General features: G+C 44.1%; 2 protein-coding genes across 5 annotated transcripts; one reads left to right on the plus strand and one right to left on the minus strand.

Annotated features, from left to right (window-relative positions):
* Nucleotides 1-4: 4 nt before the first annotated feature.
* Nucleotides 5-5298, plus strand: foxm1 (forkhead box M1). Of its 4 annotated transcripts, none has more exons than XM_046379782.1 (9): nt 5-200; nt 1304-1789; nt 1947-2095; nt 2512-2703; nt 2826-2954; nt 3333-3392; nt 3853-3898; nt 4021-4193; nt 4305-5298. In XM_046379782.1, exons 2-9 carry the CDS (start codon nt 1348-1350, stop codon nt 5109-5111), a joined length of 1998 nt encoding a protein of 665 aa, XP_046235738.1. In that variant the 5' UTR covers nt 5-200; nt 1304-1347; the 3' UTR covers nt 5112-5298. The 4 variants fall into 4 exon arrangements, with proteins under 4 accessions (XP_046235738.1, XP_046235737.1, XP_046235740.1 ...); XM_046379781.1 differs by having other exon boundaries at nt 3850-3898; nt 4305-5297; XM_046379784.1 differs by lacking the exon at nt 3333-3392.
* A 722-nt stretch (nt 5299-6020) lies between these two features.
* si:ch73-352p4.8 (cystine/glutamate transporter) lies at nt 6021-10861 on the minus strand. The gene is made up of 14 exons (XM_046379792.1): nt 10699-10861; nt 10363-10604; nt 9759-9885; nt 9570-9685; nt 9316-9441; nt 9130-9229; nt 9009-9053; nt 8775-8898; nt 8567-8670; nt 8362-8458; nt 8010-8159; nt 7740-7917; nt 7171-7371; nt 6021-7132 (listed from the first exon to the last, which is right to left on the minus strand). The coding sequence occupies exons 2-13, from the start codon at nt 10586-10588 to the stop codon at nt 7307-7309; spliced, it is 1458 nt and encodes a 485-aa protein (XP_046235748.1). The 5' UTR covers nt 10589-10604; nt 10699-10861; the 3' UTR covers nt 6021-7132; nt 7171-7306.
* Nucleotides 10862-11131: the final 270 nt, after the last annotated feature.

Consider the following 11131-nt stretch of genomic DNA (forward strand, 5'->3'; position numbering starts at 1 on the left):
TGACGGCTGCAGCACCCACAGCGCCAAAATTCAAAAACGCTTCTGAATCAACCAGACGGGGCATGCAAATAACACTAAATGGAAAAATACCACAGATATCATTGATTATTTGATCCAGTGCTGACCATGAACACCGTGTTTAAACTTCTAGTAGGAGTCCAGCCAAGCGGAATTGCCTGAAACATCAGAGTAATATGAAGGTTTGGCTTTATCGAGCTTTGTTGTTCGTTACGGCACAGTAGTTAGCTAATAGCAAATGCTAGCAGGTTCGTGATGATTAGCCTCCCGTAGCTAACTAGTTTCGCTTCCACCCAGAGAGAGTTAACGTTAACGTTAGCTGAGAGAAGTTGTAACGCTAGTTAGCAACAGGGTGCAATGGTTTATCCGCATTTTCTTCAGATCTTTCTTCCAAGTGGATTTCGCTAAGATAACCCATTTCATAGTCCAATGCATGTCATGTCATTCGTGTGTGTCCAATGGCTGTTACGCTGAACTCATTTGAGAAATATGGCACTGTAATGTAATATCTTTTTTTAAAAAATTATTATTCAAATGTACATTGTTAATCTTTTATGAGTGGTTTAGAAAACAAACCTCTAATTCGGCATCCCTTACATAAACAATGCAGCGCTTGTTTTAATAAACTATGAACCAAACTAACGAAAGCTTAGTAAAATCGGCTGTATAATCTGGGGTTCATTTGATTCGAAAGGCTGACCAATGGCTTGTCTTTAATCATAAAGTCATAATTATCATATTTAGATTAAGATAGATTAGATTCAATATGAATGATTATGAGCCTCGTCAGGGAATCAGCGGCAAACGTTACGCAACACACGTAAGTTAATCAACTGCATACAACGACTGTTGTTCTAGAAGGCAGGAGTCGCCGGGAAACATAAACAACCGATATCTTAAAAAAGGCTGCTGGACTGAGTCATTGTGCATCTGAAACACAGCCACACGGGCGGTGGATGTGGAGCTGAATTTCATCCTGAGGTCCATTCTTTGACATATAGCTGCCCAGAGTATTCCGACTGGTATTGGATATAAATTCATTTCTTCGTGTCAGTCTAAAACGACCAGCCTACGGAGGAACGGTTTCAATAATCCAGCCTGGGTTGCCTCTTGCTAGGAAGTAACTTTACATTGAACTCTGTCAGGTAAACGCTAATCTAGCTCTATATCCTAATGTATTGGTAAGATATAGTCCGACATGAGGCAGTGGTAGCAGCTGAATATTCTTTCCAATGATAGCAGACTTTTAATCAATCTGTGTATTTGTTGTGTTATTTTTGCACAGAATACTAGTGTACACCAGGCAGAGTTTTCAGTGATTTGACGACCATGAGACGGAGCCCAAGGAGACCCCTGATCCTCAGAAGGAAGCTGCCTTTCCAGCAGAATGATCCACCAGCAGCTCAAACGCAAAGCAAATCTGGTGCACCAGATTCCAGAAAGCCTCCAGAGTCAGCTGCCAGTCAGTGTTTCCCTGATGGTATCCGCATTCTGGACCACCCTTCCATGTCTGATACGCAGGTGGTTGTCATTCCCAAAACTGCAGACCTTCAAAGTGTTATAGGGGCCCTCACCGCCAAAGGCAAAGAGTCTGGTGTCCAGGGACCAAACAAGTTCATCCTTCTCAGCGGGAATGGCAGCTATGACGATGGATCTTTTTGTCAGGCTGCTGCTGAAGCGGATGCCGCCTCTACAAGCAGTACGCTTGTTCAGCCAGTGAAAGCAGAAATACACTCTCCAGATGCTAAACCTCTCACTGGAACTAAAACATGTATGGGAATGATTCTAAGATGGTATTTGAAGTGTATTTGTGGAGTTTCAATGTTTTTTTGCCTCTTTAATAGTACTACCTTGGTTATCTTTAATCCTCAACGTTTTTAAGCAGCAATGTTTTGTTTTCTTTCTCTTTTTTGCCTTATTTTTATCAGTGAATAAGGATCCGGACTGTGGTCCTTTAGATGACAGCCTCACCAATATTCAGTGGCTCGGCAAAATGAGTACATGTGCCTTGGAACCAGATCCTGCCAAGCAGATGGCCAGCAAGGAGAACCAAAACTCAAATTCACAGGCTGTTCAGGTCAGCTGCTCCTTCTTTTCACCCGAGTGTGATTGTTGCTGGTGTGAAAACAAATGCATGTTATGGAGGGAACGCGTGTCCTGGCCCGGGTGTGTCTCAGCATGTCCCCTAAAGACACCATCCTTCAACTTGTCTTCCTAAAATATCACGTCAGTGTGATTTACAGTGAATCACCATTGTATGGGCACTGCAGAAAACCAATGTGAGGACCCACCGGATAAATTAAAAGGTTTTGTTGTCTAATTTTAATTTGAGGGTAACTGTAGATCTTTCCACGCATTTCACAGTTTTAATATGTTTCCATGCATAAATATTTTGCAGAAATCTGTGTACTGTGTTAATCCAGAATAATTCACATGCAGTTTAGTACATGTGTTTCCAGGCTCCTTATTTCTTCTTCCATGTTTCTTGCACAGGGACAGAACTCACAAAACGATGCAGAAGCTGTTCAGAAACCCTTGTCAGAGAGGCCACCATACTCCTACATGGCCATGATCCAGTTTGCCATCAACAGCCGGAAGAACAGGAGGATGACGCTGAAAGAGATTTACACGTGGATTGAGGACCACTTCCCTTACTTCAGAAAGGTGGCCAAACCAGGATGGAAGGTACTTAAGAATTTAAAAATAAGTTAATAATTTGATGGAGCACATAATGGAGCTTATAATGAACTCAACTCTCTGAGAATCAACCTGCATTCTAAATTTATTTTTTTGATTTATAATCACAGAATTCCATCCGCCATAACCTCTCTCTGCACGACATGTTCATTCGTGAGACGTCACCAGACGGTAAAATCTCTTTCTGGACTATCCGCCCCGAGGCCAATCGGTGCCTCACCCTTGATCAGGTTTACATGGTGAGCACAACTGACACACATTTACGTTCTTAAAACTTTTACAATGAAGGGAGTCATGAAACTAAATGGGTTTTTTAGATTATTGATCATCAGTTTGTATGTTTGGTGTCTTCGTCGTTCATGGTGTTATGTCACATGATATGAATGGTTTTTCTTTGGCTTTTTCAACTTAGACAAAAAAGACATTTAAGGCCATTGCCATCACTTTTTAAAACATTTCTAATGTGACCAAGGCCCATTTTATACCCTTTTCCATGTTACCTATGTGCCATGGTTTGTAGGGCCAGTGTCATATGCAGTGCCTTCAAATTTATTTTACATTTTTGGTGTCCAATCTTTATGGATTTCTTCCCTCTCGTTCCACATCTTTCTCACCAGCCTGACTGTGACCCAATGACTGCTCCTGTTCCAGTGCCAATGCTCTTACTTCCCAACCAAGTAAGATGGTTTTACCCTTCTTTCAGTTGTCTAGGGACAGCCTTCATCCCTGCGGTCAGGCAGAAGAAAGCAGAAAAGGGACCGAAAATTAGAAAATGTTTTCACTTGCCTTTTTTTTTTTGCCAGAGCCTTTGACCCAGAGTGCAGCTGCAGCTGGAGGTCTAAAGTCCAGTGAAATCGTTTTTGTTGCAGCATATGATATAAGCAGCAGCTGCTCTGAAGGCTAGTGTGCTTTGAGACCACATTCCTCACCCGACCAGGAATGTGTATGCTCCTACTTAGCATGTAATGTTAGAAGTCTAACTTTAATTGTCATTCGTTCTAGCTTGGCAAACCCTGAAACAATGGAGAGAACACAGGCCGTCACTACAGTGCAGTGAGGGATGAGAGAGCACAGTAATGCCACTCAGGCAGTACTCTTTATGAAGTGATATTATGTCGTTTTAATTTTTCACAGCAGCAAAAGAGGATACCCTCCGATCCGAGAAAAACACCATCTGGCTCTGGTGAGTTAATTCATGGAGAAGAAGCTGGAAGTTTGGAATTGCACGGAATTGTCAGTTTTTTTCGTTTGCAAATTGTTCATTGAGAATCTCTTCTCTGAGCTGTTGTCTTTTTTAACGTCCAGAGAGACGGATGAAACCTCTTCTCCCTCGAACCGATTCCTACTTGGTGCCCATCCAGCTCCCTGTCACCTCCTCCGTCTACCTGCCGTCCTCAACAGCCCAGTTTCCCCCCTCCTCCTCGCAGCAGAAGCAGAACACTTCACGGGGAACCAAGAGAGTGCGGATCGCCCCTAAGGTAAAGACTTTGACATGCATGGCAGAATTATTGCCATGTGATGTGATGTGTGTGTGAAGGACAAAGTTGCTAGAAGTAGAATTTTAAAGTGGATGGCCTTGTGTCTCACAGGTGCCACAAAGTGACGTCCCAGCCCTGGTGATGTATCCTCAGGAGACCCAGGACCTCAAGGTGAAAGTGAAGGACGAGTGCATGCCAATTAAATGCGAGACTCCTAAATCGTTTCCGAAGAGACAAGCCAGCAGCTCTCGACGTAAACAGCGCCTGGTTCACTCTCGGCAAGAGGAGCCCGTCCTCCTCTACCCTGATAATACTTTCTTTGACTCTGGCGTAGCCTCCGATGCTTCAACTTTCCAGGACATGCGAGATATGGAGCTGGACGAGCACCGGCATGAGCAGCACAGCCCAGATCAGGTGTTCTCCTTCAAGACCCCCATAAAAAGCAGCAGCCACCTGACCTCTTCCACGCCAAGCAAACCCCCCTCTAATGTCTTACCCGAGCTTTGGAAAGTGACCCCTGTTGGCAAAGGGGGCCAAAACCATCTGGACTTCAGTCCCATTCGCACGCCAGGTGGTCCTGCAGTCACGCCGCGGCATGACTACACCACCTTCAGTTTCAACAGCACTCCCTTCAAAGAATGGCCTCTGTTTAGCTCCCCCAGAGAGCTACTCACATCTGCCCCCACCAGAGCAGCCGGACCAACAGACTCTCCCAGCGAATGCACCAGAGGCAGTTGCTCCAGAGGGCTGCTTCAGGCTGGGGGCACAACACCAGCTAACCGCTCGATCACAGAAGGCCTCGTGCTGGATACAATGAATGACAGCCTTAGCAAGATACTTGTGGACATTAGCTTCTCTGGTCTGGATGACGAGGACTTGGGTACAGCCAATATCAGCTGGTCCGAGTTCATCCCTTAATGGAAGTAGACTGACGTCCAAAACACATTGCTTTTTATTCAACATGGATGTGTCATCGGTTTTCCTAAACACTATGGGTGGGGCAACCCTGCGGAGAAACAGCAAAGCAGATTCAAATGTAGGACAAATTACCAAAACTTTCAAATGAATTAATAAATAAACCGTACATCAAAATTTGAGGAACCTGGCAAATTTGGATACTTTTATGAAGACTATAGCACCTGGACTCAAAGCGTTACATCGTTGATTCATAACGATAACTTAATCACTATGATCAGAGCGAGACGCCAAATACAAGCGGATGCAGACAGCATTATAAAGCAAATTACCAAGAATATGAAGAACACTCGATAAAGCGCAGAATTTGTTTGAGTTTGAGTTAATTAGCTCAGAGATAAACATTAAACAAACTGATTCATGAATGGGTTAAAGGTCAAATTCACAGTGTTTCATGTACTCTTCTACCAACATACACATTTTAGTTGAAATTGTCTCAGTCGACAACACCAAAGTGAATCAACACGAGAAAAGCAACACTAGATGTTATCGTCTGTGCTGTAGTTTAAATGTGATTAAATCTGGATGCACCCTTGTGTTCGGCTGCTGTAGTCACTGATTTGAACCATTTTTTTAGCTTTAAGACTCGAGCAAGTGCCAAAATGTTTTTCCGTTTTTGGTTAAACAGCGTTTGAATTTGCTTTGTTTTGCATCTGCTTTGCTTTCCTCTGGATGCTTCTGCCTGCCATCGGGACACTTCAGTGTTCGTTACCAGGTCAAATTAGCAAGCTGCTCACTTTTCATCACTCACATTGTTTCTCTCCACCTCTGGTTTACTCTTTTTATTAGTTCCATCCCTCATCAACTGTCACTTTCTATATAACTTTCCATGTGGGAATTTTACATGTGGTCCTTTTCTCATTTATCCTATGTGTCATGTCTGTCTGTACTTGTGAAGGAATCGCTAGAGAGCAGGAATACACCTAAGTGTATATGTATGTTGATTTGCACATTTTAATATATAATTTAGCTTTTACATATGTAAATGGAAATGCAATATATTGCCTGATTTAGCCAGTGAGATGCCTCAGCCGTTTGGTTCAGGCAGCCTCCTGGAAGCGATTTTTAGATTGAGATACTGGTATGTTGTTAGCAATAAAAAATGGCAAGTAGCACTAACAGCAGTAGGATTGTCTCTGTAATGGTAGACCTGTCTTCACCTGGTGACAGTGATAGTTTATCAGTATCAGCTTAAGAGCACTTTGTAGCTGCAGAGAGGGACATTTTGCATGCAGTGACTCTTCATGTCAATACCACATTTTTTTACCACAAGACGGTCTTTGGGAGCAGAATATTTTGTGTCTTTCTAGCACAGATTATTTTAGTTTTCAATAAAGATGCAAATTGCCTTTGCATTTTTCTGTTCTGGACAGATGAAACACAGGGAAGAAGTTGTTCAGCTCCGATTAGAGCAGTTTTTTAGCGGCGCCATCTTTGGAGAACAGAATGGTGGAATGAAAATGCCATAAAATAATGTCAGGTTTGCTAGCATGGGTGTTTATATGTGTGAGATGTTTGCATTTACAAATGGCATTGAGTGGCATGCAAGAATGAAATTTGGTTTCTTGCAATCAGTTTTCAAAACATGTGCCTTTCCTTGTTTGCTGAAGTTAGTGTTTCTACGACTGTACAATAAATTTGTTGGTGTTGGTGCCTCATGCAGCATAAAGCGCTTTTCATTCAGTCTGTAACTGTGCTTTGATTTGCCTCGCAGCTCATATTTAATTACGTTTTAGTAGCAGTTTTTACAGTGTATCATACCTAAGAAAGTGCATAGCAAGGTTGCCTTTTTTTATTTATAACTGAATAAAAGCCAAAACCATTTAGATTGCCTCTGATTTAAAAATGATATTGGTTCTTTAGTAGTTCAGTAACTTCAGCTGTGAGTGACAAAGAAAACTACCTCTTATTCCTGCTGTTAAAAACCGGCACTGAAGAAACATAAGCAACTTACATTCAGCTAACTCAGTTTTAAAATTCTATTTTCTGAGAAAAGTTCTACCACAGCAGTTAGACAAACCACCTGCTACCAGCCCCAGCTGTTGCAAGAGTTTTCTCAAGATGCCATTGGTATAAACTAATGAAAAAAGATGATAGGACTTGTTAACATGGTGTCCAGGAAACAGTCTTTGTGGTCTTCAGTACGTCTGGATTTCCTGTTGAGCCACTTCTAATAGGATCTGCAGCTGCTTGCTCCAGTAGTCTGGGAGAGGAGAGTCAGAATTATGAAAGATTTGAGTCTTGCCAAATGTAGTACAAAATATCCAGAGTGGGGTCTGGTGAGCCACGAGCTGACTGAGCCGACTTAAAGTTGTAAACAATTCTCTCTCTCTTTCTGTTTCATATATTACATTTCTTAAGAAAGGCTGTTTTGTTCCAAAATGACCGCAGCCATTAAATTATGCAATTTTCCTCTAGCAAACTTCTCTTCCTCTGCTCAGTTTAACATAGATAGAGATAGATAGATAGATACTTTATTGATCCCGAGGGAAATTCAGATGGAGCTACACCTTTTTTCCACCAAAATGGATACATTGAATTCCAAGCTCCAACAGCTTTGTGATGACTTACTGAAGCTGCGCCTCCATCTATGGGGCAAGCGAAAGCGGTGGATGGTCATATAGTAGACCGGGACCCCGGTCAGCGTGAGAACACAGCTCCACCCTGTGTTCCAGGGGTCCGAGTAGAGAGACAGACCCACGATGAAGAAGCAAACCACGGTGAAGGTGACTGCGATTGCCAGGGGCACCTTCGGGTTATCAAGAAGACCAGCGCCGCGTCACTTTAGTAAAACTGAAGAATGCTGAGCAGTTTGGCTAGATAAAAGACACACATGCTAACCTTGAAAGGTCTTGGGTGGAGGGGGAAGCGGTATCGATGGATGAGCATCCCCAAGGTTGCCAAGGCGATGAAGAACCAGCGAGTAAAAGAGGCAAAGTTGATGAGCTGGTAGATCTCTCCGGTGATCAACATCAGCAGCACCAAGGGGTACTGGAGACAGGAAATACAGCATTACTGATAAAAATAAACAATTAGGATGGTCAGTTTGGGTGATTACCGAATGCAAATGGCATCCAATGCAATCTGTTGCAGAAGGAGACTCTATTCTGCTTTTTAAGTGGACTGTTTTTGACATTTTCTCTGACGTTTCCGGCTGGCTCTGGTGGATTCAAGTATAAAAAAGCTACTTTACCAGTAACAGCACAGCAGGCAAAGGTGTTTGTCTGCGGATGTGAATCATGGAAAAGATTGGAGGCCAGTGTCCCTCCCTGGCTCCCACAAAGAGCATCCTGCAGCACAAACAATAAGACTTACAATCAGGCCGCTACAGAGTCTTTCTTGTCTGATTTAAAGCCCACACATGAATGACGATGACAACACGTCCGCGACCTGGTTACCTGGGTGCCCCAAAGAAGCCACCATTGAGCGCTCCAAGGCAGGACAGGGCCACAAGAATGGGAATCACAGATGCCAATCCATGGAGAGTGCGGTTCGCAAAAGTCTGCAGAGACACCACATTACACCAACATTTAAACGTGCAGGAATACAACTTATTTCTCATGACTTTCCTATTAAATGCGGTGCACTCTGCAGGGCAAGACTGACCACGGCCACGGCGTCAGACATCAGCACCTCAGCAGGGGTCATCATGGTGTAGTAGGCCACATTAACGAGCACATAAAAGATGGTCACTGACACCATGGAGTAGATTATTGCCAGCGGGATGGTCCTGACCCGACGGGATACACACACAGGGAGATATAGTAGTATTTTCAAGGGAACACAGCTTTAAAAAACAAAATAGAATAGAATAGAAATTGGAGAGCAGGCATAAAATACCTGTTTGGGTTTATGACCTCTTCTGTGACAAAGTTCAGATAAAACCTGAAGGAAAAAGGAAAAGATAATAAGGGATTTTGAATTCAAGCCAGTGTTCATGCTGTAATAAACGCTTGCTCACCATCCACCGTAGGCATATAAGCCATTATAGAAGGCCAGTGGCAACCTGTCCAGTGTTAACGAGTCAATCTCAAAACCGTTCTGAAAATTCTCTGTCTTTCCTGGAAGGAAGAAGAAGAAGGTGCAAATGAACTGTTAGTAACTGAATTTTCAAGACCCAGTAACAGTAACAAACACAGTCTCCCACCTTTGGCCAGTGCGATGACACCAGGGACGATAATGAGGACCAGGGCAAACATCTTAATGAAAGTCAAGGTGACCTGAGTGCGGGAGGCCATGGTGACACTCCAGCAGTTCACCACCACGACAAACGCTGCAGAGACGCGAAGACAAACAGCTTGCAAACGAACAGTTAACGGCTCTAAATCATGGACATTGTAACGAGCAGCACAATGTGGCTGTGGGGAGGAGGAGGAGGAGGAAGCAAAATGAAACACTCACTCACTCCGAGGATGCTGACAAGTTTGATTAGCACCGTGGGAGCAGGACACGGTGCGAAGAACGGCTCCACCACGTAGCGGCCGAAAGCCAGAGACACGTAAGAAGCAACAGCAGGCCTGGAAACAGGAAATATGCTTATTAATGTGGTGTGATCTGCGTTTAAGCCATTACAAAATGCAGCTCACCAACCTGATGAATAAGAATTCACCCCAGAGTCGTAGAAAGGCTGGCAGGGGCCCCAGAGTCTCCAGGAGATAAGTGTAGTGGCCTCCTGATTTTGTAAAGCTGGTGCCCAGTTCAGCATAACACAGAGCCCCTCGTGGGAAAGAACACGAAACACAATTCAAGTTTTGAACACGTGTCGATATTCCTCACATTTAGGTACCATATTGTTGTTTAATGATAATACAGTTTGTTTTGATTACATTTTCGGCCATGTTAGCTTGTTCCTGTTGTGTCCCCATGCACTGATGTCTCCCACAGGATGAATCCTCTGTCGCTCACCCTGACTTTGCATCTATCACCACCAGCATCACACTCTTGCTCATGACCAAATACCTGCTGACATTCCCGCGAGCACCACCTGGGGTTTGTGTTCAGTGCTAATTAAAATGCTTCAAAACATGTGATGATCCATATTGTGTTTTCATACAGGGCCAACTCCATCACACACTGTGTGAAACACACGCAGCACATAACAATGTGAAATTCAGCTCAAGTGACCGCAGTGAATTGAACAATTACGGGTTTTTACCCCGACAGCAGAGATAAATCACACCGCTGAGCGTCTCACCGAACAGGGAGAGGATCCCGCAGAGCATCCACACCAGCAGAGACAGCCCCACGCTGCCACTGTTCATCAGGACTCCTTTGGGCGCGATGAAGATCCCACTGCCCACCACTGTGCCGATGATGAAGGACACCGCAGGCAGAAGGCTGATCTCTCTCCGCAGGTGCACCACCTCCTCTTCTCTTTTCTCCTTCTCGCCCTCCTCTTTATTCATTTGTGTCTCGTCCATTTCTCTGCTTGGACACCTCAAAATGACCACATTTAGTTGCCTTAATTCTGCTCATTTGAAATTTAAATCTGCATGGCAGCATTTTAGTCCTGCAAAGTTAAACTTCTTACCTCTTTTCGCCTCCCTGCACAACAACAAAACAACAGCCTTATCCTTTTCCACTGCTCCCAGAGTCTCTTGTCCCCAAAAAGCAATCAACAGTCCTCTTTGTGCTCTCTGTCCAGCCTCCTGGACACACTTGCAGCAGTTAGATGAATGTGAACTGAGCATGTGTGGGAGGAAGAGTCAACATGGACTACAACATGGCAACCTTCTCCCCACTTATGTTGCATGTTTTTCTTCCCTCATTGGCTCGTACCCCACCCGCCCCAGTCTGAGCTGGGAACAAAGCCAGCACTCTTCCAAGCTTCAGCAAGTAATTACCGCAGTTTAAAGACTCGACACTTCTGCATTGTACTGTGTGCATGTGCTCTCACATGTGTGTGTGCAGCTCGACGGAGGCCTTGGGTGGGGGTCAGGGTGTTGTAGAGGCAGCTGCACAGG

The sequence above is a fragment of the Scatophagus argus genome, chromosome 22, assembly GCF_020382885.2.
Source record: "Scatophagus argus isolate fScaArg1 chromosome 22, fScaArg1.pri, whole genome shotgun sequence".
In the NCBI taxonomy this organism is placed as follows: domain Eukaryota; kingdom Metazoa; phylum Chordata; class Actinopteri; family Scatophagidae; genus Scatophagus; species Scatophagus argus.

Coding starts and splice junctions, on each gene's coding strand:
- foxm1 (XM_046379781.1), top strand. CDS start 1,348: ATGAGACGGAGCCCAAGGAGACCCCTGATCCTCAGAAGGAAGCTGCCT. Junction 2,704..2,825: donor TGGCCAAACCAGGATGGAAG/GTACTTAAGAAT, acceptor TTATAATCACAG/AATTCCATCCGCCATAACCT. Junction 3,393..3,849: donor TGCTCTTACTTCCCAACCAA/GTAAGATGGTTT, acceptor AATTTTTCACAG/CAGCAAAAGAGGATACCCTC.
- si:ch73-352p4.8 (XM_046379792.1), bottom strand. CDS start 10,588: ATGGACGAGACACAAATGAATAAAGAGGAGGGCGAGAAGGAGAAAAGA. Junction 9,686..9,758: donor GGTGAATTCTTATTCATCAG/GTTGGTGAGCTG, acceptor TCCTGTTTCCAG/GCCTGCTGTTGCTTCTTACG. Junction 8,899..9,008: donor GAGGTCATAAACCCAAACAG/GTATTTTATGCC, acceptor CCGTCGGGTCAG/GACCATCCCGCTGGCAATAA.